Source organism: Nestor notabilis, unplaced genomic scaffold (assembly GCF_000696875.1).
Source record: "Nestor notabilis isolate BGI_N333 unplaced genomic scaffold, ASM69687v1 scaffold14476, whole genome shotgun sequence".
NCBI lineage: Eukaryota > Metazoa > Chordata > Aves > Psittaciformes > Psittacidae > Nestor > Nestor notabilis.
The window spans coordinates 41,063-59,987 of record NW_009932640.1 but is presented as its reverse complement, the minus strand read 5'-3'; the positions used below and the strand labels follow the sequence as shown (position 1 = coordinate 59,987).

At 36.3% G+C, this 18,925-nt stretch overlaps 1 protein-coding gene across 1 annotated transcript; it reads left to right on the top strand.

Annotated features, from left to right (window-relative positions):
- Positions 1–4,933: 4,933 nt before the first annotated feature.
- On the top strand, positions 4,934–6,740 carry CENPW (centromere protein W; the record flags this gene model as incomplete). The annotated part of the gene is made up of 2 exons (XM_010016510.1): positions 4,934–5,047; positions 6,714–6,740. Coding segments are annotated over 2 exons (141 nt in total), but the record flags the coding sequence as incomplete, so codon positions are not given.
- Positions 6,741–18,925: the final 12,185 nt, after the last annotated feature.

Here is an 18,925-nt window from a genome sequence, read left to right as displayed (position 1 = left end):
TCGGCGCTGGCCCCACAGCCTTCAGCCTGCCTTCCGCGGGCACGGGCCGAGGACAGTGCCTGACGCCAAGCAGCCGGCTGCGGTCCCCAGCTGCTCGGGCAGCGCGGTGAGCTCAAGGGATGAATTCTCCGGCTCAATGAGTACTGCCTCCTCCGGGGAGCCTGGGGTCGTGGCGCAGGGCCAGGAGCAGTTGTGCTTTTGTCTATGACGGGCAGCTGCAGCTACTCAGGTTGCCATGGGCAGGTGTCCCTAAAGAGGGACAGTTGGTCTCTAAATGTTTTATTGCTTGGACGGTACGGACTGGTGGATTGTGCGCACTGGACCGCCTTGGAGTTGCTGGGAGTAATGGGACGTCAGGTTACTGCAATTTGTGTTTCCCCAGTGACCTACAGGCAGAGTGGAGGCAAAGTCTGCGGGGAGATAGGCAATTCGTTAGTTTAATTAAAGACTAATAAGTAGTGATTGCAGCTTTCTGCTTTGCTGGTGGCAACTGACTGTAGTTTTCTGACAGCGAGTTTGGGGATTCAGGAACAGCCTGATGCATAAATGTTGTGCCACTGTGCATACACACTGAGGTTCAAAGAGTTTGGTGTAGACAGGCTGAGAAATAGGAATTTGGATTATGTGGCTGTAACATACAGATGTTGTTTAGGAGTTCAGGTACACAGATACGGATCAACTCAACTGTGTTTAGTTAGCTGTTAAAGCATCTTGAATGGTCATACTTTTGTAGAAGGCTATCTAAGTAATCTCTGTCCAAAACTAAGGAACGATAAGTCTTGTTAGTAATTTAACGAGGAAATGAGATGTTGAGATCCTGTTCATGGTTTAAAAACACCTGGCATAAAGGTGTAGAGATAGCAGAACTATACTGAACAAGTTTCAGAAAACTTAGGGCTACAAGGTTGGATTCCTGCTAACCTGCATTAAGGGACGTGTGGCACAGGAAGAGTTTGTCACGCCAAAAATTACGTGACTGTAGCAGGGAAACCTGACTTCAAAAGAGCTTGTGGTAGCTGCCACATTGAAAAGAATATCTGTGCATAAAAAAATACTCTCTGAAGTGACTTAATAGGGTTAACTTGCATGACTGTCATGCCCTCTTATTTTCAAATGCATGTGAATCTTCGCACGTTACTGCTCCATACTGTATACTAATATGGTCCCTGACTTGAATTGTAAGTCCCTGTCTTGCAGCATTGTAAAGTTTGGGAACTGAATGTATGAAGCTAAACGTAAATATGCAAAATTTAAAAAATGCCTAATGAGAATAAATGAATATAATAATTACATGAGAGGATTTACATTTGAATGTAAACAGAACATATTTTTGTAGTTGGTCTAATAAAAATATGATCTGTTCTTACTGCTTTTGCTATCTTTGGAGGATTTTATGGACTAAGGAGCTGGACCCTTGCTACTCATGCTCAGACCCACTCAAAGCTTACTCTGGAATGCAGTAGTCAACTAATCAAACAATCATTAATAACATTTTTTGTAGTCATTAGTAACAGTTGGTCTGTACGTCTGTGGTCATGTTAATTTGGCTTCAAGGTAGTATAGCTGCCTGAAAAATGTTGCGTGGGAACCAATGGCCAGGATTTGGAGGGATATTCCATCTCATTCTTGTCTTGGTCCTGGTGTTCCATGGGCTGCAAAGACAATCAGTGAATTGAAATGAGTAAAATTAATGAGCAACAGCAGTTTGATCTAGCTTAAAGTATGGCTATGTAAATACTCATTCCAACACAAAGGATGAGATAAGAATGAATCTTAATAATGTGGAGAAAATTTAGATTATGTCTTCTGGTGATGTCAGATTAAATGGCTTTAATCTTAGGAGGATTAGCTATTTTTATTTTACCTTTAAACAGGAATGTCCAGGGGTGGTGATTATCTATGATGCTCTTCAGCTAGGTGTGTGGCTAACAGCTCTTTAGTTCTCTATGAATAAATAATATAACTGGAGTTATGCTTCATTACAAGTATTAAAAAAAAAAAAAGGGGGGGGTGGTGGTAGTCCTGTAGTTAGACAAGTAAATTTTTAGAGTATCTTTTTTAATGTCTCTGTAATTCCCTACAAACCTTGTAAGAATGATTAGATTGTATACTTCAGAAACTTATTTAGTAGCTGTCTTAACAAGACAAACCCATACATGTTTTGAGCAAAGTGCTTGCTTCTTCTGCAGGGAAGTTTCTGTGCTACCTTTCTGAATGATCCATGCGTTACATTTAAATCTACAGTGGTACTTAGCCAGTGCAGTGAGGAGGTCTGCCTGTATGGCGTATGACAAATTGTTTTCCTTTTCATGACCTTCAGCCATTACTTTTCCTCGATAAATCAACGTCTTCTTACATGACATTACTGGAAAAGTTTGAAAGATCTAAGAATTCAGGTAACTTTGGTGAATATCTGAGTGGAGTTTCTTTTTTACTTTCCAGATTCTTTTGATCAAGTCTCTTTTTGAAATCTGAAGCTTTATCAGAACCTATTACCTATGTGTTAACATCTTTTTCTGTGCATAGTGTAATTAACAAATTTTATCAAAGTTTCAGCCCCAGAAGCTGGTTTTTTTTTTTGGTTTGGGTTTTGTTGTGTTTTTTTTTTTTTTTTTTTTTTTTTTTTTTTTTTTTTTGGAATGTGATAATATCTCTGAGTGAAGAGATAGGAATAGTGTTTAAGGTTTCTCCAGTGCTCTTACAACTCAGTTATTTACCTTTTTGAAAATAAGAGGTAAAGATTTTAGCACTGAAGTTTAGGTATTTCCCCTCCTTCCATGGTCTAAGGGAAAAAATCTGCAGACTTCGTTCTAGCTTGAAATTATAGAAGAAAAGCTGAAACTCAGCTGCTTGCTTTATGCTAGAAAGGCAGATTTGTATTTACATTTTGGAAAAAGCTTAAAGTATTGTGTTGAATGACCTTTTTTTTTTTCTTTACTGTCATAGAATGATGAGTAAGTGTACATTGAAGGCAAAATATCACTCTAAAGAATTGTTCTGAAGTTATGGCAGCAAAACAAAATTACGGAACTTGTCCCTACTATTCATTAGTTCTATTGAACAGGTGTGTGGAATTTGCTCTGTGAGCAGTGTTGTGCATTTTTACATATGTTCTTAGAACTTTACTACCTTTCTCGTATGGGAAATAGGCATTCTGTTCTGTAAGGTAGCTTTCACAAATAGTTCAAAACTATTCTTGGATTTTTTGCAGAGGGACAATAATACAATACATTACATAGTAAAAAAAATGTCTTTAAAAAAATGTGGTATCACTTAAGTAGTTGTCAGTAACTGTCCTGTTCACGTTTTTCAGTCATTCTGCCTTTCATTAGCCTTTCTCAATTGCCTTAGATAATCTGGAATATTTATTAACATGTGTACTCTATTGTAGAATGTTTTAGTTATGTGACTGTAGGAGTCAGGGGAAGTTTCTCCACATGCAGCAGTTCACTTTGAAAATACGAAAATAAAGGTACAGTGATTCTGAGAAAAGATGCAGTTTTTAAAGGCAGTTTTAAAATTAACACTTGCCTTCAGGTAACTTAGCAGGAGAACTTGCAAGTATGGAAGCTTTTGTTCTGTCTCCCTCTTCTTCCCCAGCTTGTTTCCAGAAATCTAACCTCCATGTTCTTAAGTCTAATAATGAGAGTTCTAATCTTGAATACTATTCTAATGCCACTGCTTAATTCTGTCGGAGATTACTTCTGTGTGAGTAACTAAAGACGAGCTTTGATGTTTTGCTAAATAAATCTGCAAGAACGTCTGCTTTTTGTGTAGTAGATGCTTCCAAACAATGCCAAATATTATGTAAATTTATCTATTGCACTCTGGCTTCATTTAGTTCAAGAGATTAAAAAAACGAACAAACTGAATTGCTTGTCATCTGAACACTGACTTACCCTCTAACAGATTCTTTGTGCTGCAAACCCACTGCCAAAGTATTTCCCATAAACTGTAACTTGTATCTTTCTCGGCTTTGCAGATCAGGTATGGCAGAATATCACCTAATTTATATAAATAAAATTTTCATTTATTTCGGTGATATTTTTGAGCTCCTGAAGTATTTTTGTACACTTTACATAGCAAAGTTAATATTGTGTGAAAGTTCAATTTAGAAAAGTTGCAATTACTGATTTTCAGGTTGGACTATTAAAATAGTTCACATAATGTCTGTATAATGCTAGAGGTCCCTTATTACACAGGGGTGCTTTTGGCTGGCAGTTTTAGTCAAAGTTGGAACAGTTCCTTGCCTGTTAAAATTTTTGCTTTTTCTGTACTAGCAGAACAGCATTCTGTATTGAACGGAATACTGCCCTACCAGTTCTTTTCATGTAAAAAGGTTAAGTCAACGATAAGTTGGGAAGAAATAGATAAAACCTTCTGACAGCAGAAAATTTCTTGTTCTGGAGAAATTAATGTCAATGCTCCTTTGCACTGGAAAGGCGCAGAAGTCCTTGAACTTGTCTGTAGTCCATTTGGTGATAAGGCAGAGTTGGATTTGCTGTTCATTAAAAGTCTGGCTGTTGTAGTCACTGAAAGCTGACCATGTTTACTAGTAAGCAGAAGGGCTCCTTATTCTCTGATATTTATGTTACATTTCATTATAAAAAGCTGCAAATAAAAATCAGATTGGATTTCTGTTAGATCAGTTGTTGTTCGTGTGATTGTTTCAAGAGCACTTACATGATTTAAGTATACTGAATTTAAACAATATTTACAAGAGTCTGTCAGTAAGGAATGTCTTGGGAATTTATTAAGACTTGATCTGAGTGTTATTTTGTTTTCCCGAGTACAATTTTCAGGAATTTTGAAACAGTCTAATATTCAAATCTCTGTCTCAAACAATGACCCTATGAAAAAACAAACTGCTTAAAGAGTTTGAATCCTTCTTGAGTTTGTTGTTTTTTTTTTTTTTTTCTTCCCTCTTTTAAAGGTGCATTTGAACTTCTTACTGTTTCTCCGTCGGCTAGCAGAAGAAGCCAGGACAAATGCTTTTCAGAACAGAAGTAGAATAATTAAACCTGAGCATGTTATATTTGCAGCAAAGGTAATAGAACATTTGTAATATTTTCTTTTTTGTTTACTATAAAATGCATTATGACAGCATATACAGAAGTTTTCTGTGTTAAATATGTTTTCCACAACCTGCAGAAATGTAGTGTTCTTTAATCCAGCCTTGGCGTAATTCACTGTTACCAAGATATCAGATTAACTCTCCTTGCTCTATTAAATATAGCCCTATTTTTCTTGATTATTCCGTGTTTAAATTCATTGCTTCAATATGTGGGTAAGTCTATGCAGTAGTCTACCAGCAAGCATCCATGGGCTGAAAGCCCAGGGAACAGGAGCAAATTCCAAAGTTGGAGGATCTTTATTTCAGATGGCACTATATTGAGGAAGCATGCTGTCTTAACTTCAGTAACATAAATGAAACTTTACGGAACAAGTGAGAAATAGTTCCGAGAGGTTCAGATATCTTCTTATACCTTCAGTTCTTACCTGCTTAGTGTAAAAGATGTTTGAAGTGGATTCTTGCAGCATTGTGTGGATACTACTTGAGCAGATTCTTTGTGTGATGTTGTGTTCGGCAAGGAAGGAAATAAGGGAGGATTAAACTGTGGGTTGCTGTGTGGGTAGTTCAGCATAACAAACATTGCTGTATGAGTATCTGTGAAGGAGGAATCCTCTGCATTACAGAGCTGGGTAAGTTTCGTGTACATGCAAAAGATTGCAGCTTTCTTTCTCTAGAAAGAATTAGAGTAGTGTCAAAGTATGACTGAAATCCTTTTGTATTCTGTAGTTCATTTCACTTACCAGGATATGTCTGCTTTAGTTAGGCTTCATGAAGGAACCCAGTCTCTTCAATTTATCTGTTCAACTACCTACTACTGCTGGGTAAATTGTAAGAGTAAAATTCCATGTTATCTGATATTTGGGTCCTGTGGCTTCTGTTTATCTTCAGTATTTTTTTCTGTCTGGTGAAATGTTTAGTTTGATACTTTCTATTACTATAGTAACAGAAAATATACAGGATGTGTACGGTAGCCAAGTTAATGTTACAGTTGAATCTTAGCATTTGTAATTTCTTTTAAACTGCAATCTTAACATCATCTGAACATTTTTGTGCTCCATTTATTATTCTTTTTTTAAGATGAGAAAGGCAAAACTGCCTGTGCTTAAATAATTTTAACACTTAAATGGTCCCACTTGGGCTTTGAAGTTCATTTTTCAACTTAAACTCCAAACCAAAGATGTCCTTTCAAGGGTCTGGGCACTTTTGATGTAGAAAGAAATAAAGCATTACAAACAAAATTTGAGCACAAATTTAGAGTAGCTGTATAATTGCAAACTTTTTACTTCCCCCCTCCCCGGCCTAATAGTTAAGAGCTTCAAGGAATCTGTTGAAGGCTTGAGAACATCATTGTTGTTTCTCAGCATTCATTTTTAAAATAAGCTTTTTATTTTACAGAATTCTTGGTTATGAATGTGCATATTTAAAAACAAAATACTTTCTGATATGGCATTTTTCTGTATGGCTTTGCTTTATTTATAACTTTTTCCCTAGACTTTTACTCTTGGTGACTCTGCTCTTGGAAACAGACTGTTTGGCTAGGTTAACCTTTGTTCTGAGTAGCCTAGCGTTTTGGGTCTTCTACTGCTGCCTGGATTGTAGTGATAAAAGCAGTGATAAATACACTTTTTTCTTTTTGCAGGTTATTTTAAAGAAAAGCAGAGGCTAGAAAACAGACCACTGGATTTTCAAAGCCTGCTTTAACATTTTTTTTCTTGGTGACGTGAGATCCTATGACCCAGCTTTTGCAGTTGTGGAAGTATATGTATAGTTTTATCGATGTCTATCTTCTGACTCTGAGTATCTTGTTGTTTCTTAAAAAAATAATTTAACAATCTTACAACAACTTGGTGGTCTCTAATTCAGTTGGTGTGGACAGATGCACATTATGAAAAAGAAAAGATCTGGCACAATGAGGTGTTTGACGTTAGATCCTGTACAAATAGTGAAGATAAGTTGGCAAGCATGCCAAGCTACTTCCTCCTCGCTCCGAGTGTCATCCTAACTTGTCAAAAGACCGGAAATGTACATTATATAGAATAATTTCTTAAATTAAAATCATGTTCTGTCTCTAATGTTCTAAAACAGTTGCTGAACACTTTACTTAATAAATCTTTTGATAAAGATGTAGTTTTATATCACAGTTTCAGTTGATAATAAAGCTTTGTGGAATATGTGGTAACTGGTCTTTCATATGCACAGTGAGCTGTTCTTAAAATAAAGAACTTCTGAAAACATTATGTATTGAGTAGACCAATTTGTTTAACATGTTACTGAGTATATCCTAGAAATTCAGCAAAAAAGAATTGTGCTTTAAATATTTTTGTAGTCTAAGAGAACTGGAGCAATGCGAGAACTTCAAATTTCAAATCATGTACATATACTTTTAAAAATCCTGTACAACCTGTGAAAAGTCATCTTTTTATGATATGCAGAAAAGAAGGATGACTCTTAACTCACAGGACATAGTTCAGTCTGCTTCTTGTAATGTTGACTAGATTCCATATTCTGCATTTTCTTTTCTGCTCTTGGAATCCACAAAGAAAGCTGAGAACATATATATGTAAAGGATATTTGAATTTAATAATCTGAATTATATTCTCAGGAATAAGATCTGGCTAGATGTGTATATTTCTTTGTAATTACAGTACATGATCTAACAACAATAATAGTGGTGTTATTGCATCACTAGATTTTTCTTTTGTTATAAATGTTTTCTCTTACATTTTTCCTGAAATATTTTCTTATAGTCCTATATAACCATATATACCTTTCCTCATTGTACAGTTGTTTGAGTGCCATAGCTTTTCTGGAACTTGTTTTGATGTCCAGTGTGAGTTTTTCTTTTTTGATTTGCCTAAGAGAAAGATCCACGCTGAGCTTAGTAGAATGTTCTCATTCTCATGTAGTAGATGGATGATCAGATCCCATTGGCGAATGGAGGTAAGGAAGGGTTAAACCAGCCACCCGTGTACTTTTAATATATTTCGTACAGTGGTTTTGGCCTGTATTCATAGTTAAGAAGGTAGTTTTTTTCTTAAGCCCTGAGAAGTTTGAGTCAGAATGTGTCCTGCCTTGTGAATGTTTCATAATACTTGAAGCAGACAGGTATTCAGAAGACCCAAACAGTTTGCCAAGTATTCAGGTTTCACTGTTAAACATTAAATAAATGCTTATGGAAGATTAAGGTGGCTGATGTACTGTGGTTAAGCATACAGAAATATACAATGCTATTACATTTTCCTAGTATCTTCTTGAATGTTCACCCTAAGATTAATTATATTCATGTTTGGCAGCTCTTCTGTACTCCTTCATGGGTATACATAGGGTCTCTTCTCTACCCATTAAACCTTACAGGATTTTTGAAACCAAAACTCCTTAACAGCAGTGTTGTCTAAATACCCATGAACACTTCCAATTTTGTTATTGAATATTTAATGACAAAACATCAAAGCACATAGTTCTGGAAGATGTCTTTTTAAAGTAGATCTGTGGTAGAAGGCCTAATGAAGTGGGGTTCTCTTATTTGAATTACTGTGCTGATACTCTGCCATTAGGAGGAAAAAGGCAGGAATTACTGAGAGGAGTCATGCTGATGCGTTATTAAGGAATCTCATCTACTCAGCTGTTTCATGAAAGCTGGAAAAATTTAGTTTATGGAAACCATTGAGACTATTGACTTACTATAGAATTTTCTCTTGTTTTAAAGGTTCAAGAGATTTTGGGAAGGAGAGGTGCTCGGAGACAGTTGTGATTCTTCATTTCCTTAGGAAAGTGGAATAGACGGCCTAAAAAACTAAAGGCTCACTAAGACATTATCCAGTTTTTCCATTCTCTTTTCTTTTTGTAGCTTTCCCAGTGTTCTATTTCATGTCCTATTCTGCCTTTTCAATATGACCATCAATAAAGAGGGAAAAGTCAAAATGGAGAAATAGAAGAATGTGGAAAAGTTCAGGTGGCCCTTGTCTTGGTTTTTGGTTTTTCATGTAGCTGATATTAGTCCCTAGGCCACTGAGTGGTATCACAGGTGATTAAGGCACAAAAAGAGAAGAAAAGTGTTTACTGGTAAGTGGGTGATGAGGGAAAGCTGTGTTTTCATTTGTGGGGTGGTGTTGCTGCTGTTTTTGTTTCCTGTCATGTATAGAGTGACTGATGGGAGAGGACCTGCTGCTTGCCAACTTGACTGTCTTCTCACGAGTATACACTATTTTAGCTCTCAACATTTTGCTTGCAGGATAAGTGAAGGGAGAAGGTAGTTGTTAAAGGTTTTAAAACTAGATTCATAAATATTTCTGGTTTAGTTTGTAGGGCATGTAAGTTTAATATTCCTGAGTGGTATAAATAATCTGATTATTAGGTTTAAAAGTATTTTTAAAAAGTGTGACTATTAAGAATGGTGTATCAGTGAGGGTTAGATCTATGGAGAGAGCTGGCTGTTCAACTCCTGAAAGAGTCAACAGGAATATCTGAACGTCTATATTTTTAGGGTCAGGGCCCAAGTAATTACTGTTCTATTTGAATCTAAAGTTATGTTGGAACATTGTTTGCTGTTTTGATTCAGAAAATCAACAGTGGAGCTAGAGATGACATTTATGCCGTGGAGTTTCATTGTGCTCGTATGTGGAGGAGTGCACAGTTAAACACAGCTAAAAACAGTCTTAAGTTGCATGATGCAAATAGTAAATATTCTCTGGTTATTGTGATACAATAAAGGCAAAATATTCAGAAGTATATATGCTGCAATAGGACAATTCTTTTTCTAGCCATAAGGTGGGGATAGAGCAAAAACTGTCTTTTTCTTCCTTGCAGTAACTTCCCGGTAGAGAAAATATTCTGGGTTTTCCTACTAAAAAGTGTACTATAGGTTGTGACACTTCCATATATTTTTGTTCCTAACAATCCTGCATTGCTGATGTACGTAGGATGATTAATGTTTTTAAAAAAATCCCATTCACCCCAAAAGAGGGTGTTCTGCTGATCCATGCTGAGAGGGTAAAAGTTAGACATGTGAGGCTTTGATGGATCCTGAAGATTTTTCTTTCTTCGAAGCTCAATGTTTCAGCATCAGATAGCTTTCTTAGTTCTAGGCCTATAGCTGTTTGTACAACATAGCCTCGTTTTTAGAAACTGGTACATTCTGTGGGCAGTGTTATGCGGGAGGTTTTTGTATAGGACACTTTTCATACAGCAACATTAACTATAAAATATATAGCTTGTATTGGTTGAATTGCTGACTTGGCATTCCATTAGGCTTTTATCAGCTTAGAACAACTAATGATAGGGCATTGTAACTCCTAAATACGTAGAGGTTTGAGGTGACTTCTGATTATGAATACATATTTAGAAGGTGTGACTTATATTTCAAATTAAAATGCTAGTTACAGTAAAGCAAAATTCCCTTTTCCAGAGCTGCGAACTGTATGCTGAGTTTAAGTTCTTCAGAGTGTTTCAAAGTGCTGGGTGTAGTTGTTTTTCAGTTCAAAGTGTTCTCTATATCTATTGGAATATAGATTCCTTGATAGTTTTAAGGGTACTGTACTTGCAGCTGCTGTGGTAGGCTACTTGTGTGTGATAAAAAAGCATAATAGAACAAATTCCTTACATGTTTGAGTTGTTTCAGTTCTAGGGTGAGAAGATGCTGACAACATTTTTGTTGTGCTAAATACAGAATTGCAACTTTTTGAGGAAGTTGGTGATGAGTCTTCCCACCTGACAGATCATGGTTCTGCAGATGTAGTCAGCTGGAATTCATTCATTTACTGTTTGGTGACCAATGTTGGGGTTATGTCAGTTTCTTTGCAGTCCACATTCATCAAATTCTCACAGGCTTTGGTACATAATATTCTCCCGTGAGCTGGGTTATTAATGTTATCCTGACCAAACTGCTGAAAGATCTTTTCAGGTCATTTGATACCCATAAGATCAAGTTTCTTACTGGGAAGGTCACTTTCCTGGGGGAATGATTTGAGTGCATGGAGAACTTGGTAGAGCGTAGAAAAACGCCTAAACAGCCCTAAAATTACTTCTGGTTTACAAAAGAAATGTAGGCACAGCCTTACTACTGGGTAATAATGTGATTGCAGCAGTTAAATAAAACCAAAGGCACTTCATACAGGAATGGCTTGCCCTTAACCTCCTAGCTCTAGGTCAGGCTCTACAGAAACAGACACTCCTATTTTGTTTCCTAAGTGTGTAAAAGTGGAGAAAGAGACATGTTTTGGCAATTGAACAGATCCTGAATAAAAAATTATAAAGGGCAAACTCTTCCAAATTAATCTAGTAAGAAATAGGGTTAGATTATCTGGAGATTCTAACCCCTTATATCAGGTTTAGACTGGTCTAATTGTATTTGGGCTAACCTCTGAAATTGACAGCTTAATGCAAATTTTTTGGTTTGTTTAACTTCAGCAGGTAAGTATACACAGATCAGATTATATAACTGAAATCAGTTTTAATTAGATTTACTCAAGGTTTATAAATAAACTAGATTAGGAAAACATTTAAGTAACATATAAGCCATTTTTAATAATTCTATTGCATAGCTGAAATCTTAGTACAGGGAAGCCTCTAGTCCAAGCTGTTGGAGGGTACTCAGAGAGTAAAAGCTAAAGTTAATATAGCGGTGGTTGTTTAAACATGTTTAAATTCATTATTATTTAGTTTGTTTTCACTCTTCAGAGAAAATTGTATGTACAGCGCTGTTTCCAGAATCGTTCAGCTGTTTACTGCTGATTTCTGAAGCCTGTTTCACAATTAAAAATGAGTAAATGAGTTAAAGACAGACTCTAACATAAAAAAAAAAGGTGGGAGCAGTAAGGAAAAAGAAAAGGTAACCACACAGCATAATAAATGATTGTCTGACCAATCTGTGTTTCTATAGTTTCACAATTCGTTTTTCATGTTGAACTTTAACTGTGGGTTCCTGTACTTGCCAAATTTAAAGGGCTGGGTTTTGTGAGAGGAGGGCAGTAGTTTTCATACAGTCTAGGTAAGTGTGCTCTTTAAAAACTTTTTCTGATAAAGTTAGTGCTATGTCTGTCCAACCTTAAGTTCAACTTAAGTTAAGTTTTTCTCTGCCACAGGCAGGGACACTTTCCACTAGACCAGGTTGCTCAAAGCCCCATCCAGCCTGCCACTGAACACTGCCAGGGATGGGGCCACTAGAAGGCTGTTTCCCCAGAACCTTCTCCTCCCCAGGCTGAAGAAGCCCAACTCTCTCAGCCTGTCTTCATAGGAGAAGTGCTCCAGCCCTCTGATCACCTTTGTGACCTCATCGGGATTCACTCGGGCAGGTCCACATCCCTCTTGTGTTGGGAGCCCTAGAGCCAAATGCAGTACTGCAGGTGGGTCTCATAAGAGTAAAGAGGAGGATTTGTAGAATCGTAGAATAGTTAGGGTTGGAAAGGACCTTAAGATCATCTAGTTCCAACCCCCCTGCCATGGGCAGGAACATGCAACACTAAACCATGTTGCCCAAGGCTCTGTCCAACCTGGCCTTGAACACCACCAGGGATGGAGCATTCACCTCCCTTAACCCTCTGGCCACCCTCCTTTTGATGCAGCCCAGGATGCGGTTGGCTTTCTAGGCTGCAAGCACACTCTGAAGCTGGCTCATGTTGAGCTTCTCATCAACCAACATCCCAAGTCCTTCTCTTCAGGACTGCTCTCAGTCCATTTTCTGCCCAAGCTGTAGCTGTGCCTGGGATTGCCATGACCCAGGTGCAGGACCTTGCACTTGGCCTTGTTGAACTTCAGGAGGTTGGTATTGGCCCACCTCTCAAGCATGTCAAGGTCCCTCTGGATGACATCCCTTCCCTACAGCATGTCAACTGCACCACACAGCTTGATGTCGTCAGCAGGCTTGTCACCACTGTCTATGTCGCCAATGAAGATGTTGAACAGCACCGGTCATCAGAGTTACACATGGTAATTAATTTTGATGGTACTTTTCCAGTTGCCTATTCTGGAAGTTTTTTTCCCCACAAATTCCTATGAATAAACCTTGAAAATTCATGTCAGAAGTAGACAAAAAGTTCATCTTGCTAGGTGTTTTGTTTTCCTTACTGTTTCCTTTTCTGGATAAGACTGGAGAGAGTATAGTGGAGTTTTCTTTTAGAGCAGTAACAACAGTTAAAAATCTACTACCGCTAAAAGAATGGAATAACTATCAAATTTCTTTGAAGGCACATTAGTATTCTTTATGTGAATTTGGTCAATAATGTATTTTTCATTTAAGTGTTTAAAAGATCGACAGGGTGCTCACCTATAGATGTTCGTCATAGAGTAGTAAGTGTGAGTGTGTGTGTGTGTGTGTGTGTGTATATGTGTAAGTGGCTGCAGAATCAAGACTGAGGATCTCTTTACCGCTACTCGTGAGTTTTGGGGGGTTGGTTTGTGTTTTTTTTTGTTTTGGGTTGCTTTTTTTTCTGAGGAGGGGAGGGGTCGTGGGGGGGTGGTGTTTGGTTTTTAGTGGAAAGAAGGAAAAGTTACAAAAAATGGTTAACTTGATGAATAGGCACTGTAGTTAGCACAAGAATCCTTCAGCAGTCTCTTGGCTTTGAGACATATACTGAATTCAAAAGAATTTAAGGAAAAAGCTTCAAAAGAGCCATCAACCATCAACAACTAGGTGCAGCTTTCTCTTCTTCTCTTTGACTGAAGTTTATAAAATGGGAATGAGAGAAGGAACGGTTGGCTAAGAAAGGTTCCAAATAGGAAAAAAAACAGAATCTAGCCCCATTGCTGGTATTATTTTTGATTTATACAATGTTTTGCATAGAAATGATCTGAAATGAGTTTGAATCCACTGTCTCAGATGATAGCTATAAAGAAGAAAGCTTCAGTCTCAAAGGCAAGGCAGGATATGATGCTTCTCTTGGTCTCAGCTATTGTGGCTCTGTTGGCATGTGCTCTCCTACTAGCCATGGGTGTGCTTTGGGCAAATACCCAGGTCTTGGGAGACACGCTGCCATATATATGACGTCCTGGGAGAATTTCTTTGGACATCAGTACTGGAATGACTTTGGTGTCTTTCCACATGATTCTATAGCAGGTCTGCCCTGGAGAATTTTCTAGCCTTTTTTAACTGTTCTGTAAGTTTTTTCTATGCTTTTATGGACATTAATATAGAATATTTTAATTAATTTGCTTTAGTTTATCCTAAATTATGAGTAAAATTTAAATATTAAATGTTCCCCAAAAACATTTGTGTTCAGGGATAAACCAGCTATAGGAGATAGTATCCCTTACACAAGATTTCTGAAATATCATTGCTTCCTTCCTTTTCCCTGTTCACTTTAATATTTCTGTATATATGTAACACAAAAACAAACATTGTGAGGTTGTGAAAGTAGAACCCAGGCTTTAATGATGCTTTATGTTGACTGCAATTTTTGAAGTTAAGTCTCAACAAGGTATGGAATAACTTACTGGCTTGAGAAGGTGTTAATTGTACAATAATTTTGTGTCTACAAACACAAATTTTATTGTTCACGCGACTGTGCCTTATGTTGAACTTATTTGCTAAACAGCTAGCTGGCAGTACAGCTATTGCTCTTCAGAGTTGGAAGAATAGGCAATATTAAAAACACAGGATGAGTGCAAGCACAGCAGTTTTACTTTGGCATATTATTTTCATGAACCTAGCATCTTTTGCAAGGTTTTCCTGGAAATAAAAAGAATACACCTTTCCAAATCATCTTTACTTGGGTAGAATGGATGCTTAATTACACTGAACTTCTCCAAAACAAACGTTCGTGTATTGACGTGAATTGTACCTTGGATTATTCTGCTAACATGGTTTTTTCCTACTTCTTGCTTGCCCACTTTCTCTCACAAGGGAAGAGGATGGGATAAGCTGGATATGTCTTTCTTCTAACGAAAACTCTTCTGATGGCTCTTTTTTTGGTGAAATTTCTGCTGAAGCAGAAAGCAATGTGTCTCTAAAATGATGTCTTAGAAGTCAGGTGATTTACCAGAAAGGTATTTTGTCTCTACTAACTGTAGTTTAAAATGTTTGTTTTGATGTGTAAAGATCTTCTCTGCACATCTGTAAGTACTGGATTTTATGTATAGAACTTTTAAGAAATTTAATTTTTAAATTTTTTTTTACAGTTTAGAAACTCTAGATATTTTCTAATAAATAAAACTCCAGATGGAACTTGGACTACCTGGAGCTGTGCTTTATTCCCTTAAGAACCAATCAATTTAAAATATCAGGCTACTCTCCAGTTGAGAATGGAGAGGATTTTTGTCCTATTATATGTCCTAATAGATATTTTAAAGTTTTTCTTGCTAAATATTTGATATCATATTCCTTTATTCAAGCATGAAAATCCAATTATGACTCATATCCCAGAGGTGTCTTCCAGTTTCCGTAACATTCCTAATAGTCTTAATTTTGAAAACTAAGCAGAGATTCTTCCCAGTATTTTCTGTTCTTCTTTTTCCAACCCCTAACTTCAATACTGAAGGGAAGAGAGGGAAGGAGGGGGGAAGAGAGGGAAGGAGGGGGGAAGAGAGGAGAGGGTGATTGCAGTGTTGCAGAACATTTACACTGGAAACTAATCAGTAATATCAACAGGTAGTAGGCTTCAAATAGTGAATAGAGTAGGTGAAGCAAATGCTCCATGTTCCTTATCAAACTTAGATGGTCCTTTGGGGAGATAATTCACAAGATGAACCTCTGTTAGCAATGCTATTGCTTTTGCTTAAAAATGGTGGAAATGTGCTGTCATTGTCCGCAAAAAAAAAAAAAAAAAAAAAAGCAACCAAAACTACAACAAACCAAAACCAAAAAATCCTTTTTTTTTTTTTTTTCTCCCCTTCTTGTTAGCAAAAAAGAAAGCATCAGATCCAATGTAAACATGAACAAAGACAATTTAATTTCTTCAGTGTTAATTGGAAAACATTTTGTTTCATTATATTTTTTTCTCTGAGGAATACATATTCTTTTGAGAAAACTTCTAAAAATTAGAAGCTGAATGTTTAAAGCTGTACTGCAACCAGGTCTTTAAAGCTCTACTAATATCAGTTTGTTAAAAAACTAACATGAAGTTATTGCTTAAAAAATCACGATACTCTTAACAGTAAAGAAACAGTTTTGAAAGACAAACTTTTTTGTTTTCTCTTGCAAATTCCATGTAAAATTACAATGTTTGTTAAAAAACTTGTGCATAATATTTTTAGAGCTTAGTAAGTTTAACTCTTGCCTGCATCCCTCTTGAAATGTGGACCGTGTTTGAGACATAATTTGTGTAACAAAATATCTTTATTTCTGAGTTAATTTAATTTTTACATGCCTCTGTTACAGAGGAAGTATACTTTTAATAAAAGTCATGTGTTTAGAGCAGTAATTTTTGCATTCAACATAAATTATTTTTATGCTGTTACTGTTTGATGTGAAGTTTACATTTTCTGTGAGTAAACTTTTTAGCAGCTACAATATGGATCTCATCTTACTATATCAGTATCACTGTGTTTACCAATCACTATATTGGAATTAAATCTTTAGAGGTGAATATCAAGTTTTGAGAAAAACTATGACTGTACTTTTAATACAAGATGCACTCTCAATCCTTTTTTTGCCTAGACTTCTTGTACTATCCTTAGGAACTCAGAAAGATAAAGTTTGGTCTGTTCTTGTAATTTCCCATTTAAATAGGGTCTAGCACCACATGAAACACTTTCCTGACCTTTAGCAATGTCGGAACATGAAACAGAGGAGGAGGATATCCTATGGTGTATAGTACATTAAGGGGATTACCTCATCAGCATGAAAGGTCCATAACTAATCTACACCAGAGACATGTGAACTGTTGGAGGAGGACATTCCTGAGGATATAAAGAAACACATCAAAACATTTTCTCCTAGAGTTGTTCAGCACGTAAGTGGAGCAGCCAGCATGGGAATGTTTCTGAATTACAGTGTCAAAATTGTTCTGTTTCCAGAGGTTTTTATTCATATACATACCCATACCCCGGATTTCAAGGCCAAGACTCAGCTGATAAAAGAGACAATCAAATTCTGCTGCTTATGGAAAATTAAACTGGTGGCAGGTTATTCTGCTATTTTCCTTACAGTAAGAAGCAAGGTTCTTTTTACCTTGTTAACTGTTGGACTTCTAATAACAAACACATTGCAGAAGGTAACTGATTAAGAGGGAAGCAGTGTTTTTTTCCAGACTTCCTAAAATGATCTGAAACTGTATCTTTACACTACTAATTTAATGTACTCTTTCTCCAACCTTGCTTGAGCTTGTACGAAGCCAGTAGAGAAACTAATTATGAAGATTCTAGCACCAGGCAAACAAGATGCAATTCTACCCATACATCATGCACAACCCTATAACTATGATAGACTTGCTGTAGGTTACAGAATTTGTATTATCTTAATACATGTTTTTCTATATATAATCTCTTTTTTTTTTTTCTTAACACAATGCTTGTTGATAGATTTGTGTTTTTCAGAAAGATCTCGTGTAAATGAGTGAAGCGAAAGTTTTATTAGCTGTGCTTAAATCTTACATGTTTTTTTTTTTTTTTTTAAATCTTTGGATTCGAAAACCTTGTTACAATTTTGTGTGTGAATCTTTGTTTGAAAGTATTCTTTATTATGAAGGAAAAAAAAAGAATCCAACACTAAATCTATGGAGACTCACCAAAACTTGTTTAAATTCTCCTTATCAGGTCACAGTAATCTATTATTCAAACACGTGCTAGAATTGTTGGCTCATATACATTATGATGTATCCCTTGAATAAAAGAGCAATATAACGGAGGAAGGCATTCTAAACAACTGAAAAAATAATTTTTATCCTGTTTCCATATTTCAGTTTCAGGTATCTTTTTTGTGTTCTTTAATAAGAAATTAGATTTGGTTACCCTGTGAGACTCATGTGCTGATTGATCGAATTTTGTAGCATTTGGGAAATTCTTATTATTAACCATCCATTTTAATTATATTTTTTCAACAGAAAAAGTATCTTATTTAAATGTTTTCTTCAAGCTCACAGTACTCTTAAAACTTTTTTGAGTAGGTCATTCACAAAATTTTCCTTCTTTACCATGAATCATTGATGAATAATTCAGTTTCTTCAAGTGTATTCCCCATTCAGAATTGTTTGTTGAATATTCTTAGTGAGTCTTGGTTTTTAGCTCACTGATCAGCCGTCTGTTTTCGCTGATTGCCATTTGAAAGGCATCAGCCTGTAATCAGCCAGTTAGTTTGCATGTTATGTTTCTTTGCCCTGATTGAACATATGAATAATTCTTAGCTGGAAGCTTGCAGAAGACAGATGTAAACATGCCTTTCAGTAAACAATTTCTGAAGTATGCTTAAAGTGCTTAAATTCGTATTCCTGATAATAAACTTCATATCATTTACTTGGGAAAAGCTAAGCTGAAATATATATATCTTTTATAAAATCTGAATTAACACTTGTGGAAAATATTTCATAGTGATTGATGGATTCTAGCAGTAGAAGTGTGTAAGTGTAAGAAATAATACAGTCTTACTGAAGTTCTTTGTACGGTAGTTGTACATAAGTAGTAGATGAAAGATTTGACCAATTGCATCGGGGAAAATCCTTCCCCTTCGGAAAGTCCAGGAAGAACAGATGTAATCTGCAATATAAGTGGTTCTAAGAACTGAAGCCCTTTGATCTGAAAGGAAGCCAACTACAAAAAATTTGCAGACAATTAGTTGTTTATGATAGTACGCTGTCAGTTATGATTTAGAAGGGCAAGCTATTTTCTGTTTATCTGTTATCTGTTCTGCAGTAGGATCCAAATCTTAGTTCAGCTGAGGTAAATAGCAGAAGTTACATTTCAGAGATCAGTATTAAAAATGTAGAA